The following is an 18,389-nucleotide window of genomic DNA, read 5'->3' on the forward strand; positions in this document are numbered from 1 at the left end:
CTTAGCCATCCCGTCTCCCTCACTCTGCAGCACGTCCGGCCCAGGAGCCCGTGGAGGGCATCAGTGATGGGAAGGTAGGGGTCAGCCTGTCCTAGATTGGGGCAGTGTAATGGTCCAGGCCTCCGTCAGCTCAGGCTGTGTGTGTGTGTGTTTTGAAAGATCTAGAGCTTAATAAATGGATATTACACGCAGCATTTCAGTCACGCTAACCATCCAAATCCATTTCTAATCCCTTTCTCTTCCCTTGACGTCGAGCTCCCTTAAAGTTCATGCCCCAAGGACTTCACCACCCATGACCCTGCTTGTAGCCGACTTCTGCTAACCTCCTTCCACAGGGACTTCAGCATGTAACTGAACGATCCTCTCCACCCCTCTCCTGTCACCGCTGCACCAAGATGCGCCACCACACTCTGGCTTCTCAGTCTTTCATCATCTCAACAACCATCTTCTCCCTCCCAACACCTCGGTGGCCCACTTTCACAAATAAATGCATCGCCTTCAAAAGCTTGCTTGCCACCTCCATCTCCTATGGTTCCCACACTCTGCAGAATCCCAGCTCTACACTTGGACCCATAGGGCGGGGCCAGCATCTCATTTCCTTCCTCATGCAGCTTAGACCCTCTGCGGTTCAGGACGTCACCACTGCCTTCTGAGCCCTTGCACCCTTTCTCTACCCTGGGGCGAACCTCCAGTACTTGTCAACCAGAACACCCAGCCATCAGCCCTGAGGAGCAGGAGCCAAAGGGACAGTGATGTCATAGCCGGTAAGATTCTTCCACAAATCTCAAGTGAGCACCAGCCCTGCCAGCCTGCTCACCACACCCCTCGGGCAAGTTTACGGCCCCTCCCTCTGAAAAGTCTGTTTCACACCCTCCCCTTTCTCCTTCACTGCCCTTCGGCCTCAAGCTCTGCAGACCCCCTGCTTCTGGGGGAAGTGAAAGCCCCCTGCTCCCAGTGGTGGGGCGGGAACCTCCCTTCCTGGGCTCAGGATCTGGCACAGCCACTGCCTCTCGTCATGGCCACCCCACCGAACTCCTGATTCTGGTATGAACTGCCAGCCTGACCTTTATGTGGACCAATGGGCTTCATGGAGACGGTGTCAGAGAGCATCATGTATTTCCCCTAGGGCGGGGCTAGTTCTTCCCTGCTCCGTGGAGAAACACCTAGGCAGCTCCTAAACATTTTCTGTTAACTTAGGAGTTACAAAAGGTCCTCTGGTCACTGTAAGTCCAGTAACTAGAGTGTGGTGTTCAACATAATCATCATCATCATCATCATCATCTTTGAACTTCATGTTTGGGCTGGTTTCCCCTCTTCTGCAGGGGTGAAGGTCCTGAAACATTCCTCTTTTCCCTCCAACTTCTTTCATGACTTTTCCTCCACCTTTTGCCCTGGTTCCTGACCCCGCCCAGGGTGGAGGTGGAAGGGGGCAGGAAAGTTCTCACAGCCCGGAATTCCACCGTGATCTGGCATCAGCCCTCTCCGTGAAGCGAGCGCTTGCCTCCCTGAGGTACGCTGGTGGGTTTTTCTGAATCCCCCTAATCTTTAGGATCTCCTTCCAGGGGTGACTCAAGACACCTGCCTCAGCCCCTATGTGTACAATAGAGCCTCAGAACTTACTCTGCTGTGGGGTTCTGCTCGCCAGGCTGCCTTCTAGGTTGGGATATAAAATGACCCCATGCCAGCTTTCTCACTTGAGTGGGCCAGACCTGTTCCTTGGGAAACACACATTTCCTCTGCCCGTGCAAACTGTGAGCGCCCAGGCTCCCGCTATGCAGCGCTGCACCCACCCCCGGCTGCCTCCCTCCGCAGCACAGACTAGGACCAGCGTACCAGCAGCTCTCGCCAAACTCCCTTCTCATCCCCAGCCCTTTTTTCCAGCCTTTTAAACCTCTTTTCTAGGCCAAAGGTAAGAGTTCAGCTGGGGTCACAGAACCGGTTTTGGAAACCTCCTCTGTAAGGTAGTCTTGACCATCACTTGGGAATGCAGCACCTGCCATTCAGCCTGAAACTGGGGCAACTATAGTCCCATTTTCAAATCCTGCCAGGCTTGTTGGATACGCAGTGAATAAGAGTTAGTCATGGCTGCTGTCGTTCTACAGCAGGAAGGCAGCAGAAAGCCAGGAAACAGAGATGTCCTAAAGGGGACCAGGCAACCTCATCAGTTTAACACATCAGTGAAGTTTTGATGCTCCCCTCAGGCCCAGAAAGGCAGCCTTATTGCAGGCTGTATGAGATTTTGCTCCTGAATACAAATAAATACACTTTTATACACCGGGTGGTTTGTCATAGCAACCAATACAATGTCCTTTGACCCACAGTCATTCCTAGAAACCCGGGTATGAGCAGAGGGGGCAGTGACTCCTCTGGTTTGGCCTGTGTGCCTCACTTGTCTGGGGCTGACCCCCCAGATGGTGAAGCCACTGCACCCAGAATGGAAACCACTCACTGCTTCAAGCAGCGAGGAGCTGTTTACCAAGGTGTTGCAAGGGCTGGGGTCAGGTAGGGGTTGCCAGATGAGAAAAACAGATTAGGGGAGCTATAAGGGTTGAGTTATAAAACATGACCAGCATGCCTGGCAAATCATATTTGACAAACTCAGAGGAAAGAGCTTGAAGGAGCCTCTTGGATATCGTTCAGTGCTCTCTTGGCAATCCCACTTGAGTTTCACAGATGAAGAAATGATAGTGGTAGAAATAATAACAGCTTCATTTTTTAGTGTTTCCTTTTAATGTAAAGGATTTCCTAGACAATTAGGAAACTTGACCTCATTTATTTCTCAGGAAAATCCTACAAGGTAATTACTGTCATTACCTTCATTTTATAGGTGAGAAAACTGAGACTCAAGAGATAAACTCACCTGCCCTAGGTGCCCTGACCAGGAAGGGCAGCACCAGGAGGAGGGCCTGTGCATTATGACCCCTGGCCTGGTATGATTTCCATTACATTACTCTGCACAGTAGATAAGCTCATTCGGAAATACTCCAGGAAAACCAGATTTAAGATCTGAAACAGTGGTGCATACCTTTTCCACTTTCAAGTTCAGAGTCTAAGAGCAGAGCCATTGCTTTGAAAATATTTGTGGTATTAGATTGAAATGCCAAGGATACAGCGTGAGGATCAGGCCACAAATGGAAAAACAGGAGCTGTGAAAACAGCATCTGACATATTTGTGAGAGCCAGTGCATCTCTAGGCTCTGACAGAGGCAAGCTGACCTGGCAACAGATGTGAGGCCCTGGGGGAAGAAGGATGGCAGTCCCCATGTAGGGACACAGTGGATCTGGGAGGAGAAAAGAGACGTAGAGACCAGGCATGCTTGAGAGCTAAAACAAGTGCCCTGGCCAGTATGGGTTAGTGGTTAGAGCATTGGCCTGTGCACCAAGGGGTCGTGGGTTTGATTCCTGGTCAAGGGCACATACCCAGGATGCAGGTTTGATCCCCAGCCCCAGTCAGGGCACGTTTGGGAGGCAACTAATTGATGTCTCTCTCTCTCTCCCTCCCTCCCCCTCCACTCTCTCCAAACGTGAGGATTAACAAAAAAAAGGGAGAGAAAGAAAAAAAACCAAACTACCAAACTGAGACCAAGGAGGGAAGTTGGAGAAGTTTAAAGGTCCTGGACAAGAAGGCAGAGTGGGCTTGATATTTGAGAACAAACCCTCAGATAAGGGGAAAAGGGCTGAAGAAAAAACACAAGTCTCTTAGAGGAAAGGGCCCTGGACAAGCAAATAGCATCTGAGAGGGTGATGTACAGCTGGTGAAGGCCATGGGGATGAGGCGGGTGAAGATCACGGGCCCTGAGGGAACAGAGCAAGATGCAAGGGCGAGTGGAGAGAACAAAGTGCTAAGTGAATTTGAAAGGCATGTTCAGGAGCTTAGAGAGAGACCTCCGAGTCTGCTCAGTATTTGCAGCCAGAATCTTGGCTAAGAAACCTTCGCCTCTTTCATCACCACCCCCAAGTCTTCTGGGGCACTATTTCCTGCATTCCCACTGCCCCCTGGGCTGTGCTCCCACGGTTCATCCCCCCGGGTGCGTGTCTGAACCATCCCCATTGCCTCATGCAAATGCATCATTGACATTGCTGCTGGATGTGCTGCCACCCTGCGTCCCCCAAATCCCCACACGGCACCACCCCCCATTCCAACCTCCCGGCTGGAACACCCCCAGCTCATTATCTGTGGATTCCTTGGGCCCTTAGAATGTCCTTCAAATGTATGATTCTTGGCCCCTGTGAGACGCCACCAGATTGTGAGTGCTCTGAACCACGTCTTACTCATCTTGTGCAGTGTCCCAGACCTCAGAGACAGGCGTTTAGAGGTTAACAATAGCAGTGTGTCAATTCTGCCAAAATGGCAATAGTCGGTAGTAGTTAGTAGTCTGTGAATGACCAAAGGCCAGCACTGAAACAATCGAGTTGAAAATCTTACTCTCCTTGCGCCCTCTTGTGGAGAAGAGGGCAAAGAACATTCAGGTCTTTCCTTGCCGCCTCCTCTGAATATAGCTATAATAAAAGAGTAATCTGTCAAAGTATAGTTACATTAACTATATATTATCCTATATTTAACTTTAATTTAATATCATTCTATTTATATAATGTAGTTGTACTTAACTATAGATATACTACAATATTAATTATCTTTACCATATTATGGTTTATAATTTTGTAAATACTGCTCACAGATGAACCAGAAAGTATTGTATAATCATATTTTCTTTCTGGTAACATCCTTGTGTGTTTTTGCTCCTGGAAATTCATTACATTGCTTCATTTTTTATTTGCTTAGTTTTCTAGGTACTTATCAAAATTAATGCCAAAACTCTGCTGAATCTCTAATGTCCTCTCAATATTGTTAAACAAATCTGGAATCTTCGACACTACTTTTAAAAATTATTGGAGCTACCTTCAGTGCTACCAGTCAAAACGGGACTGATGATATACTCCCTCATTGGCTGCACAGCTGTCATCCTAAAGTTTGATACTATCTTGCATTTTCAGTCTGGATGAATAGAAGTTCTGAATTTTAGTAAGTCAAATTAGCATTTTCCCCCTTTGTGGTTAATGTTTTTAGTGTCCTATTTTTTAAAACCTCTCCCTATCCCAGTATCTTGAAGATGTTTTCCTACATTATATTCCCAAATCTTTATTGTTTTGCTTTGCACATTGACTTGGAAATAATTTTTGTGTGGTGTGAGGTCTGGATAAAATTTTACCTTTTTCTATATAGATATTTAATTGATCTAACATCACTTATTGAAAAGACCATCTCTCGTCGACTATTCTGCAGTGCTGTGTGTGTCACTCATCAAGTATATGTGAATCTACTCTGGGCCCTGTAATCTCTTCCACTGATGTGTTTATTTATCCTTATATAAATACCACACTGTTTTAGTTACTGCAGACTTTTAATACATCTTGATAGCCAATAGAGCAGGCCCTACTACCTAATTCATCTTTAAATTTGATAAAGAACTGTCATTTTTACAATATCAGGTCTTCTAATCCATAAAAATAGGGTGTCACTCCCACTTATTTAGGTCTTCCTTAATTTTTCTCAATAATTGTTTGATTCCTGAATAATTTTTTCTATAAACGTAATTTTATAGACTCAATTGGAATTTTTAAATTGTGGCACAATATCTGTTTTGTTTATTTTCTTTATTTATGATTAATCAGATTCATGTTCAAAATTGTTAGTTCAGTTTTAAATGCCATGGAGGACTGAAATTTATAATTGTATCAAAAGGCTTCCTCTCCACTCCCAGACACATTTATCATCAGCCTTTAATTTTAATTGCTTCCTTGTTAGAACTCAGAACTCTAATTCTTATGGAAAATATGGGTGTAGCCAAAGTCTATTCCTGGGAGTCACTAATGTCCTTTATTAAGAAATTGGTTGTGAAATCATAAACTCAAACTTTTTTTTAGGGGAGGGTGAAGGGAAAGAGAGAGAGAGGGAGAGAGCGAGAGGGAAACATCGATGTGTGTGGACTGGTTGCCTCTTGCGACGCACCCCAACTGGGCCAGGGATTGAACCTGCAACTGAGGTGCGTGCCCTTGACCCTCACCCTTCGGTCCTAAGGCCAGTGCTCTAACCACTGAGCCACCGACCAGGGCTTAAACTCAAACTTTTGAAGCTAAGCTGCCCCGACTATGCTTAGCGTGCTATCCGCCAAAGGAAGACAAGGGACAAAGATCTAAGTCAGCCCCTTGATGAACAGAAACTTTCCAGATACCCATTGATTAACCCCCTGCCCCAACCTGTGTCTGTCAAAATCCAAGTTGTGCTGTTGGGAATTTGCAACACTTTTTCTTCCAAAAATATTATTTCATAATATTTCTCAAATAGGCCTATATTGAATTCCCTCGAATTTTATTTCACACACACTATGAATAAGAAATTATTTAAATTTCGTCTATTGACAGATTTCCTCGGTTCTCAGGACTCACGCGGCCTTTTGTTTTTAGAGAGGCTGGTTATGCACTGGGGAGGGTTGTTTTTGTATTCCTTTCTGGGTTCGGAGTCTCTAAAGAAATGAAGGGCCCTTAGGTTCTCTCGGGGAAGCTGGGCGCCGGTGGGCAAGCCTGCTCCCCCGCGCGGCAGCTCGGGAGCGGGAGGTACCGCAGGGGTGCGGCGCGGCGAACCCCGAGTCCGCCCTCTCCGCCGCCGCGGGCAACTCACGGAGCCCCCGGCGTGATTTCCCGTGAAACGGCAATAACCTCGCTGGGTGACTCACTGACAGAGTCAAGTTCGTGACGTAAAGTGAAAGAACTCTGAGAAACAGCAACGCTGGTTTACGTGAACCGGGACGCGGCAGCTGAGGGCCCGCCGCCGGGCTGCCTCCTTCCAGCAGCTCCCGCGGCGCCTCTGGGAGCGCGGCGCTGCGCGCGTCGTCTCCAAGGCAACCCCACCCCGGCCCCGCCCCCAACCGCCCGAGGACCGGAAGCAGCTTCCAGCCCCGCGCTTCCCGGGCTTCTCCCGAAGCTGCGGGTCGTCCTTCCCGGCCCCCAGGTGAGAGCCGCGGCCCCTCCCCCTCGCTAGGCCGCGGGGAGAAGCGTCCGTCCCCCGGGGGGTGCGGCGCCCCTGGGTGGCAGCCCTCCCTCCGCGCGCTCCCTCTTTATACCCCTCTCCATCCCCACCCCCATCACGCCCCCTGCGCTCCTCGCGGCCCCCACCTGGTCCTCGCATCTCTTAGCCTCTCACCCCGCGTCCGCGCCCCCCTCCCCTGTCCTCCCCCGCGGCGCCTGCCCCCCAGCTGAATCCACTCGCGTCCCCCACCCCGCGCGCGCTCCCCGGCTCCCCGCGCGCCCCGGGCCCTCTCGCCGGGAGGGGCGCCGCGGGCTGGGGCAAGGAAAGGGGGTACCGCCCGGGGTCTCCTGGAGCCGGCCCACCGGAGGGATTGCGAAGTGAGAGTCGGTCCTCTCGTCAAAGACCCTGGCTCCTGGCTCTGGGCGAACCCTCCTTTCCAGAGACCGGGTTCTTTACGGGCGCCCCTGCCGTGTTGGGGTGTAGCTCCCCCGTCCCTTGGGTAACGCTGAGCGCAGCTGTGGAGAAGGCACAGGTTCACCGGCGACGGTCTCTCCTGCGACTTCCGGAGGCAGCCTTAGCTTGGGGGCCTTCAGTGTAACTCCCAGAAGGCTCCAAACTTTTGGCCTCAACTCTTCTCGCGGCGGCTCCGGTCTCCACCCCAGACTGCTCAGGCCCAGGATCCTCGGGGCCTGCAGCCCCTTCTCTGAGCTGGGGCTCCTGCCTTTGGCCTCTGACCGCGCAGCGCAGTGGATAAGTGCGGGTGGCCTGGGTCCAGATGCCAGTCCTGTTCCCTTGCCCATGGTCGTGTTACCTGAGCAGGTTTCTCATGTACACCATGGGGGTGAAAATATCCGTACAGGGCTTTTGTGAAGATTTAAATGAGTTTATATTTATTAAGGTGTTCAGAACAGTGCTTGGCTGTTTTCAGTGTCGGCTGTTATCATATGCAGTGGTCACAGCACTGTACAAGTTGTATCATTTATTTGGTAACGTTAGTGTATCTTCTGCTAGAGTACAAGCCTTAAAGAAGCCATAGTCTTTGCTCAGGTCACCAATGTATCTTTAGTGCCTAGAACAGTGCTTGGTGAAGTGGGGGGAAAATGGCAGGCTACATAAAGGAAAAATAGGAGCAAGTATAAGATTTTTTAATTAGTAATTGGATTCTAGTCATCATTTAACTGATGACATTGAAATGGTACTATGTAAAATGGTACTCAATAAAATGTTATACTAAGAAAAGTGTCTTTCCACTCCCCCCTCCTGTGAACAGGCTAATGATACTTGGAGAAGTTGCTGCTCTCATACATTAATTATGCTGGTGGCATTGTGAATTGATAGTCTATTCTGCAATTTATTTGATAATACATAGCAAGACAGAATTTGCCACTCTCTTTTGGCTTTAATAAGGCAAGGCCTTGGGACATGATTGAGGAAAATAATTTGACAGGAGAAAACTAGTAGATTCATGAAAATGTGCCTCCCAGCATTATTTATAATAGTAAAAATTAGAAACAACCTAATACTCTACAACAGAGATATAGTTAACTAAATAATATAGATGTTACAGATGGGAAGTAGAAGTGAGTATGAAAAAAATGGGACTACATTAAGATGGAGGCATTTGCGGTTACTTTTTTTTAATGGTTCCTTTAATGTCAAAATAACATTGTTTTAAAATTAGTAAAACATTTTAAAAAAAATACAAAAGTACTTCTCTCACAAGACTATTTCTTAGAGCTCTTTGCAGCAGGCTAGAAAAAATTAATTGGGCCCTGGCCAGTGTGGCTCAGTTGATTGAACGCTGTCCCATGCACTAAGAGGTATCTGGTTTGATTGCTGGTAAGGGCACATGCCAGGATTTCAGGCTCAATCCCCAGTAGGGGGTGTGCAGGAGGCAGGTGATCAATATTTCTCTCTCTTCCTCTCTCTCTAAAAATCAATAAAAACATTTTAAAAAGTTAATTGGCTCTTCGAGCCTGCCCCAGAGTCATAGCTTTTCTCAGACTTCCCTATTTTTGTGTTCCAGAAGCTCCAATGCAATCCTGGCTGGTGTCATTGTGATATTTAGTTAGCCTCGTGGGCATGATTTTCAGAATAAACTAGGAATTACTCATGCATATGAATTAATGAATCTTAGCTCTTTGATTCTCTTAAAGAAGGAAATATTCTTTGAGAGCATAATTTATGTTAAGATTAAGAGCAGTACTTTCTGGATTGTCTTGTTTCTAGTCTTAGTTGTATTCTAAGAAGCATTTGTCTTTGTCTTGTTTCCACTTGTTTCCTTAATCATATTTAAGGATTACCCATAAGGAGAGCTTCACTTCCTTAAAAATTAAAGCCTAGCAGTCCTGAGCTATTAGTCCAAATGTCTGCATCAACATTCCTTCCACAAACTTCAGAGGAGCCTGATAGCATTCTGGTAGTGAAGATGGAAAGGAAAGAGGCCTGTAGTCTAGAATCCAGCCTCCACTGGAGAAGCTGCTGCAGTCCAGAGACTTTCCGCCAACGGTTCAGGCAGTTTGGCTACCAGGAGTCCCCTGGGCCCCGGGAGGCTCTGAACAGGCTCAGGGAGCTTTGCTGTGAGTGGCTAAGGCCGGAGGTGTACACCAAGACGCAGATTCTGGAGCTGCTGGTGCTGGAGCAGTTCCTGGCCATCCTGCCAGAGGAGCTGCAGGCCTGGCTGCAAGAGCACAGACCAGAGAACGGAGAGGAGGCTGTGATTATGCTGGAGGAGCTGGAGAAAGAGCTTGATGGGCCAGCAGAGCAGGTAAGAAGGTGTCTGTGGGGATGGGTGACCAGGCTGAGCCAGGAGCTCTGGTGAATCTTTGGGGGTAGAGCTCTCAAATTGTACTCCCATTGAACTGGTTGTGTAGCAGGGTGAATGTACTCCCAGCTGTGCCAGAAAATAGAATGTGGCTCTGCCTTTTTCCTCTCTTTTCCTGTGTCCCAGGATATTTTCTACATATTTTCTTCTCTCTTACTTTATCCTGAAGTCCCAATCTAATTTCCTCCTTCAGCCTCAGATAACCTATTCCCAGGTTTTTGGACAAAATGCAGAGGAAGTGGCAGTTTGTGAAATCACTCAGAAGTCACCAAGTGGCCAGCTCAAGCCTTCGAAGAAGCAGCTGCAGTGCACATCACAGGAGCTTCACTCCTCAGGACAAAACGGTGAGGGACAGGCTTTAGTTCATAGTGTGGGCGCAAAGGTGACCTCTCAGCCCACTGCACACATCTCGGCTGCTTTCTGCAAGAGGTCTCAAATCTCCCCTCCTCCCTCCTCTTCACTATGGGAACTTCTACCACTACAAGGTGTCCCTCAAAAATGTATACACACTTAACAGCTGATAGCTCAATTTATCTTTCTTTCTTTTTAGATTTAACCCATTGGAATTAATAGTTATTCAAAAGTGTGTATACATTTTTGGGGGCACCCTGTATATGTCATGCTAATGAACATTCTCAGTGTTTTGTTCCTGTTTCTTTCTCATAGATTCTTATAAAATCTGCAGATTTAAAAAATTCTTGACATCATCTCCATCAGGATTTTCAAATGATTTTTAAGCAGCATGACCCTTCTCTCAAATGAAATTTTACATGGAGTTTCATTACATAAAACAGATAAAAACACAGCTACTCTGACTGAGGCAGCAACAAGCAGTCTCAGCCCACAAGGGCTTTAACTTGGCCTTGTTCTGTCCTCTTTTATTGTCAGGAGCTCCTGAGGACCTTCTTGGGGACCCCAGGGTCACAGCCTAACGACCATAGGTCTACATAATTTTCTGTGTAACTTCTTGCTCAGTTACTGGTGGGATCCAGTATCAAAATCACCATATTGCTGCAAGGGTGACTTTGCTCTCTCACAGTGCTTTGAATATGTTTCTCTATTCCTTCCCCATCAGAATTGGCCTCTGTTGCTCTCTGCATCACTTTTTACAGAAATGCTCTAAAATGACTAGCATAACAATCTGTTTTTCCATTGCAGAGACTAAAAAACGTGAGTGCTGTGGGGAAGAAACAGCAAGAAACAAAGCACACTAAGGGAGATACATGGAGTGGGGACAGGGTCTTATTAAATACAGTGGTGGAGAAGGCCTCTCTGATGAGGTGACATTTGAGCAGAGGCCCTCCTAGGTGATCATCCTTGATAAAATGGGAGCCAAAGGTGAAGAGGGAAACCCCAGTTGAGGGGGACCTCCTATTCCCCCCACTGCTTCTATATTCCAGGGGTAACTGATAAACTAAGCAAGGTTCGTTTTTTCAAGGGAATTTGGATAAGAAACTACAGGAAAATATATAAAAATTTATAGAGACATTTAAAAAACATTTATCACTCTTATTTGACAAATATATATTCTCAAGAAGCTTATACTGAGCATTTAGCACCTCCAGTCTAGCAATTGCTGTGGCTTAACTAGGAGAAAAGTGGAAGTCTTTTGGCACTCCATCAGGATGGGGCAAGAAACCATCCTGGCCTCAGTGGCTTTGTGTGGTGATAACTAAAGAAGTGATCAACTGCAAAGCCACGTCCTGGGCTCCTGTTCTCGGCTAGAACCATGTTATGCCAATGACTGTCCTCACAGAGGTGTTTCCTACGTATGTTAAAGATTCATAGAAATGTGGAACTAAAGCAGATGTATTAAAAAACTAATGTATTTTCTTAACTTTTTAAACAAATTATTGATTATTTTAGAGAGAGGGAGAGAGAAAGAGAAACATCAGTTATTGTTCCACTTATTTATGCATTCATCGGTTGATTCTTATATGTGCCCTGATTGGGGATCAAATGCACAACCTTGGTGTATCGGGACGACTCTGTAACCAACTGAACTACCCATTCAGGGCCCCAGGATCTTTCAATACAAGACAGACAACCAGAATCATGATAGGCTGACAGAACCATTTCTTAAGGCTGCTGCATGATTTCTGTGGTACAAAATCATGTCATACCAAAGCTTCTGCAGATGATCTTGGTCTCCATGCTGTCAAGTGCTACCTGTTGCCAGGATTTTGAGAGTAGTGACTAGACATTGAGGTCACTTTGGAATTTGAGCTCCTTACTATTAATAAGATGATTTCTATTTAGACTAGTAATAATGCCATTCAACTAGTACTACAATATACATGTAAGAGTAGAGGTTTTTTATAGTGAGGTACTCCATGCTACCCTTGATCACTTGAGGTGTTATCCTAGTCTCTATTCTCCTACTACACCTTTTTTTTTTTTTTTTTGCCTAACTTGTATTTTCTGACTTCATTTTCCATATTCCTTTTTCTTCTTTTCTTTTTTTTAATTGAGAGAGAAAAAAAACATCGATTTGTTGCCTCACTTATTGATGCATTCATTGGTTGTCTCTTCTTTTAAAAAAATACGTTTTTGTTGATTTTTGAGGAAGAGGAAGGGAGAGGGAGAGATAGAAACATCAATGAGAGAGAAACATCAACATTGATCAGCTGCCTCCTGCACACCCCCTGCCAGGGATCGAGCCTGAAACCCGGGCATGTCCCCTGACCAGGAATCAAACTAGAGACCTCCTGGTGCGTGGGTCGATGCTCAACCCTGAGCCACACCGGCCAGGCAGTTGATTCTTCTATGTGCTCTGACCTGGAACTAAACCCGCAACCTTGGCGTATTGGGACAAGGATCTGACCAACTGAGCTACCCAGCCAGGGCTTCCATGTTCCTTTTTGACCCTTTGGCTTTCTTCATCTCCTCCCTTTGCTTCATTAGTGATTCGTTTATCAATATTAGACTTGGTTTTGGTGGTTGGCACTCTTGCTATTACAGCCTGCTGCCGCATTTGACTCTTCTCCTTCAGTTGCCCCTCTGCTTCTCCACTAATTCCTCCTCTTGGAGGCCCTTCCTCTTTCTGTCCAGACTTCCTCAGCCTCTGACATGCCTTTTTACCCCTACTCACAATTCTACCTTTTACGTAGAGCCTTTCATATTTCCCATGGCCGCCCCCTCAGACTATGAATTCCTCCCGCTTACTGTATGATCTCGGTGCTTTCTGCTTAACCCCCTCTGCCCTCCACATTGTGATGCTATTTTACAAATGTGCCAGCTAATAAATGATCCGCATATTGTTTCATTTGGGTCATTCTATTTTTCTTCTTTCTTTCTTTCTAAACAGGGAACTGGTAACATTTGCTTTTCTGTGTATTATTTCAGATAAAGGCACTAGACCTGTAAATGTGAAGCCAGCTTCAAGGCAAAGTACTTCTTTGGGCATAGAACTGGATCACAATGTTTCTAACACCATTTGTATGAATGCTGCCCAGAGTTTCACATCTAGAGAAACCAGTGAACAAGATGGCATGTTTGAAAGAAAACATGGAAATCCTTCTCGAAAAAAACAACACAAGTGTGATGAATGTGGCAAAACCTTTAGTCAGAGCTCAGCCCTTATCCTACACCAGAGAATCCACAGTGGAGAGAAACCTTATGCGTGTGATGTGTGTGCAAAGGCTTTTAGCCGAAGTGCAGTCCTGATTCAGCATCGAAGAATCCACACTGGGGAAAAACCCTACAAGTGTCATGAATGTGGGAAAGCCTTTAGTCAGAGCTCGAATCTTTTCAGACACAGAAAAAGTCACACTAGAGGAAAAAGTCCCATCAGTATTATGAGGGAATCAAAGCATTTACTCAGAACTTTTTCAACAAAGGAAGAAGACACAAGGCACAAACAACTTCCTAGTGTAGATCAGTGGTTTAAGTGAGCACCAGTTTCCTTTCAGAGGTCATAAAAGCCACAGGAGAGAATATAGACTATCTTATATCAGCATTGTTTGTTTTTCTGCTTATCAATACAGTGTTGATTCAAATATTTGAGATTCTAAAGCTTAATTCAGATTTCCATCCCTAGGGTAGCTCTTGAAAGGACATTCTCAGATATGTTCTATTTCTACTCTTTGCACAAATGAAAAAGGACAGTTGACCCTTGGACAATACTGGTTTCAACTGCACGGGCCCACTTTATGTGGATTTTTAAAAATAAATATGTTGGCCCTCTGTATTCCTGGGCTTCAGCCAAACACAGATTGAAAACAGTATTTTTGACCTGTGGTTGGGAGTCTGCAGATGCAGAAGGCCAACTGTATGCATTGTTCTACACCACTTAATATATGAGAATAGGACCCAGGAGGCCCAGAAGAAAATGTACCTCAAGACCTATGCTGAGATGTCCAGGGTCATGGTTAGGAGGCAGGTGAGTAAAGGGACTTAGTTTCACATGAAAACTCACAGGAACCTACACATTACTGATGAGACTAAGAAATTTCCTCTGTCGGAAAAACAATCATCTACTTTACAATGTAATTTGGAAATAACTCAGTGAAAACATTAAGATGACTCTTCAGGGAGTGGCTTAAACATAAGGAATGTTCCGGTAATAAAATGGGTTATCTATGAGGGCTTATGTAAAGTTGATGACCATCTTAATAAAAAGGAAGAAGGGAGATGAAGAAAAGACTGTCCAAACAAAACTGATGTAACAAATGTTGGTGGGTGTGGTGTGTGACGGAGACGTGTACCACAGCTTACCTGGAAAATGAAACCCTTAACAACTGATGACTGCCCTTCAGGGTTATTCCTGGCCCCCTTTCTGGCATAAATTAGCTGTGAACATGTTTCAGGCATCACAAGACAGCTTTTTCAGGGCCTTATGCATTCTTAATAAGGTGAGTTTACAGACAAGTGTTCACAGAGTGAGACCCTGGGTTTTGATTCTTTTGTGCTAATGAAACCACTAAAGTCAATTTAGAGTTCACCCAAGTTTTACCCATGTTCAATCAGATTCCCTGTATAAATATGACTGATTTTTATGTTATTAAAATTACTCTGACAGTGTACAACATAGCCTTCCCTTTTCTAGGGATTCTTGGCAAGACTATGTATTACAAGAATGTATGTATTATTGTGTTTCCCATGGTGCCACAGTCACCCAACATGCAGGCAAACAAGAAGTGAGAGTGCTTGGAATGAGAAAAGAAGAGGAGGCTCATACTGAACTTGTTTGTGTGAGGGGGGGGGGGGCTCATGAAGTATAAACATTTAATTATCCAAAAACAACTATATCTGGTGCTTAGAGTAACTCCAGAAACAAATGTGAGATTACTGTGTTCTGCTTAGTTACTATATTACTAAATATTAGTAGGGGGAGAAGTAAATGTACATTTTAATTATAGAATTTTTTGATAGTGATTATACTTAATAGTTCTAAGGAATATGAATATATATTGGGTTTTGTATATTTTCCATTATTAAAAGTGTAGGGAGTCTTTATTTGGTGCTCGTCTCTAAGTCAAGAGGGGAATAAGCCATCTATTAAAGCAGCAAATGCTTCAGAGATGTGTGTCCTGTGAATTACTGCTTAGTTATGGGAAGGTAGTTTCTTAGGTGCTGTGTGAATAAAATGCAGGATCTAAATCAAGTATTCTGAGGGAAGTGTCTTCACTTGCTACCATAAGCTGTACAAAATTGCATTCTCTTCATTGTTGATAATCTGAACTTCAACAGAAAGTGATGTGAATCATATTATCAATAAAGTACATGATGAATCTTTAAAGGGTGTTGCTGTGTACTTGGAGTTATCTTGCACTTACAGAGGTCTCCTAATGAGTAGAAGCTGCTAGTTTAAGTGGAGAATTACTATGACTTGAGCTAATCTTGATAAACATTAGCATGCTCTTAGATTAATTTTCACAGTAAATACTCCGAAGTGAATTTGGTATTTTTTTTTAATGAATTTTACTTTATCTGGGCCTTCAGTATTACATTTATAATCCAATATTCCTTCTTTACTTTACTCCCACTCTTTTTGAAAATGTGCATCACTGTCCTTAAGTCTTCCTGTAGGAGTGCTTCTAGATGCAAAATCCACCTTTTGTGGCTTAAGCAAATAAGACTTTGCAACCAGAAATCTGGAGGATGAGTTGCTGCTGGTTCTCAATCAGCAGCGGGACAGTGACTGGTCTGGCTGGTGAAGCTGCCCTTCTTTCGGCCTTTACCTCATGCTTTCTCAGATATAGGAGAAAACTGTCCCAGCTCCAGGAACATCATCTGGGGTCATGACAGGAAGAAAGTGAAAAAGGGGCGTGGATATGGCCATCTCCTTTATTAGGAAAAGTAGAAGCTTTCCTCGAAACTCCAGCAAAAATTGGCTTAGGTTTCCTTATTGCATGTCTAGTAAAGCAAGTGTTTCTAACCTCTAGAGGGAAAGCAGCAGGTCAGGTGGGGATTGGGAACAAAGATAGGTCAGCCAACAGTGTTTGCCATACTCCTCCTCGGCCCACCTTCCTCATCACAGGCAGATGACTGATTTTGCCTCCTGCATTACAGAAAAGATTACAACTCAGAACCTCCTACAACCGAATTAGCCAACTTATCTACACTTCACCCATACTTTCTTTTCTCCCCCGTTTCAGAATGAAAGAGGGGCCTTTCCTCTCTGGTCCAGCCTCCAGGCAATACTATGGCAGTAGCACAGCAACGGCAGAGGCCACAGGGAAAGTTCCTTATACTCGGAGGGGAACCCTTTTTTTATCTCATCAGAGGAGCTTAGGTCTCAGGAGCATGGTGCCAATCCCCACTGCCATTATTCTCTCTGTCCTCCCACTGCTTGGACCAGGATGCAGACATAGCTGAGAGCAGTAAATGGCAGAGCAGGGAAACCAAAATCCCAGCTTCCTAGCTGATGACTAGTAATGGAGGCCTCAGGGAACCAGAAAATTTGAGGTTTATTGCAGAGGACGGAGACCAAGTGTGATTACCAAAAATAGCCTACGAACCCCTCTGCTCACCTCTAAACTGCATATGAATGGATCTGACTCTAAACAGTAAACAACAGGCATTGAGAACTGAGCTACAGAGGAGACTACCACCCAGAATCCAGACTGACCACTGGGTGGCATACACAAAGGACAGATCCAAATTGCACTGGAAGTGTTTGAAAATGGAACTGACATTGGAACCACAGCCCACACAATGCAGGTCAGAACTTGTGGCCTGACCCTAACTAGGGCAATTGCCTGCTAAAACAAACAAATTAACCTTCTCCTTAGGGTTTAGATGATACCCAGAATCTGACAACATAATTCATAATGTGCAGGATACAATGCAAAATTACTGGGCATGGGAAGAACCCAGAATATTTCAATTTGCAAGGAAAAATCAAGTCAAATTATGCCAGTGCCTAGATAATTAAAGATCTTAGGATTATCAGAAAAAGACTTTAAATAAGGTATTATAAATAATCATGCTTAGGAAGTAAGAGTGAATGAATAGGAAAATAGAAAACATCAGGAAAGAAACAAAATGTAAGTAAGAGCCAAATTAAAATTTTAGAGTTGAAAAATGCAACCAAAATAAAATATTTACTGTGTGAGTTCAATGGAAGGAGCCAGATGACAGAGCAAATAACTACAGCTCAACAGAGATTATGCTATTTAAATAGCACAGAGAATAAAATATTGAAAAACAGAAAAGGGCAGACAGTACAAGAAAACTACAATCCAAAATTTTTCATGAACATAGGCACAAAAATCCTCAACAAAATATCAAGTTGAACCCAGCAATGTATAAACAGAATAAAACACCTGCACCAAGTGGGGTTTACCACAGGACTATTAGGTATTCAAAATCAAAGTAATCCACCAGGTTAGTAATTTTAAAAGGAAAAACCCACATGTTCATATTAATTGATGCAGAAAAATATTTGACAAAATTCAAAAGATAACACCAAGTGCTGGTGAATATGTGGAGCATCTGGAACACTCAGACATTGCTGATAGGGATGTAAAATGGTATAGCCACTCTGAAAAAGTTTGGTAGTTTCCTATAAAAATAAGCCTGTACTTACCACATAAATTACTCTGCTCCAGCTGCTATAATACAATATACTGAATGGCTTAAATAACAGGAATTTTTTTTACCGTTCTGGAGGTTAGGAAGTCCAAGATCAGCTGATTCAGTTTCCAGGTGAGGGCTCTTTTCCTGATTTGCAGATAGTCACCTTCTCACTGTGTCCTCACATAGTGGAGAGAGAGAAAAACAAGCTGCTTCTCCCTGTATCTTTTCTTAGAAGGGCACTAGTTCCCTCATAAGGGCCCCACCCTCATGACCTCATCTAAACCTAATTACCTCACAAAGGGCCCTTCTTCAATACCATCACATTCAGGGGTATGACTTCAACATATAAATGGGGGGGGGGCAGGCACAAACATACAGTTCATAACACAGTATGACCCAGCAATCCCACTTCTAGATACTTTCTCAAGAGAAATAAAAACTTATGTTCACACAAAACCCTAATCATGAATATTCAAGGAGCTCTATTCATAATTGTCCAAATCCAGAAACTATCCA

The 18,389-nt window shown here is 44.7% G+C and overlaps 1 protein-coding gene across 5 annotated transcripts; it reads left to right on the forward strand.

Annotated features, from left to right (window-relative positions):
• Positions 1-6,798: 6,798 nt before the first annotated feature.
• ZNF396 (zinc finger protein 396) lies at positions 6,799-15,591 on the forward strand. Of its 5 annotated transcripts, none has more exons than XM_081148145.1 (4): positions 6,799-7,009; positions 9,325-9,794; positions 10,045-10,195; positions 13,197-15,591. In XM_081148145.1, exons 2-4 carry the CDS (start codon positions 9,393-9,395, stop codon positions 13,742-13,744), a joined length of 1,101 nt encoding a protein of 366 aa, XP_081004271.1. In that variant the 5' UTR covers positions 6,799-7,009; positions 9,325-9,392; the 3' UTR covers positions 13,745-15,591. The 5 variants fall into 5 exon arrangements, with proteins under 5 accessions (XP_081004271.1, XP_081004272.1, XP_081004275.1 ...); XM_081148146.1 differs by having other exon boundaries at positions 6,929-7,009; positions 9,054-9,794; XM_081148149.1 differs by having other exon boundaries at positions 6,929-7,009; positions 9,054-9,794; positions 10,066-10,195.
• The last annotated feature ends 2,798 nt before the right edge of the window (positions 15,592-18,389 follow it).

This window comes from Miniopterus schreibersii (assembly GCF_964146895.1).
Source record: "Miniopterus schreibersii genome assembly, chromosome: 10".
Taxonomy (NCBI): domain Eukaryota; kingdom Metazoa; phylum Chordata; class Mammalia; order Chiroptera; family Miniopteridae; genus Miniopterus; species Miniopterus schreibersii.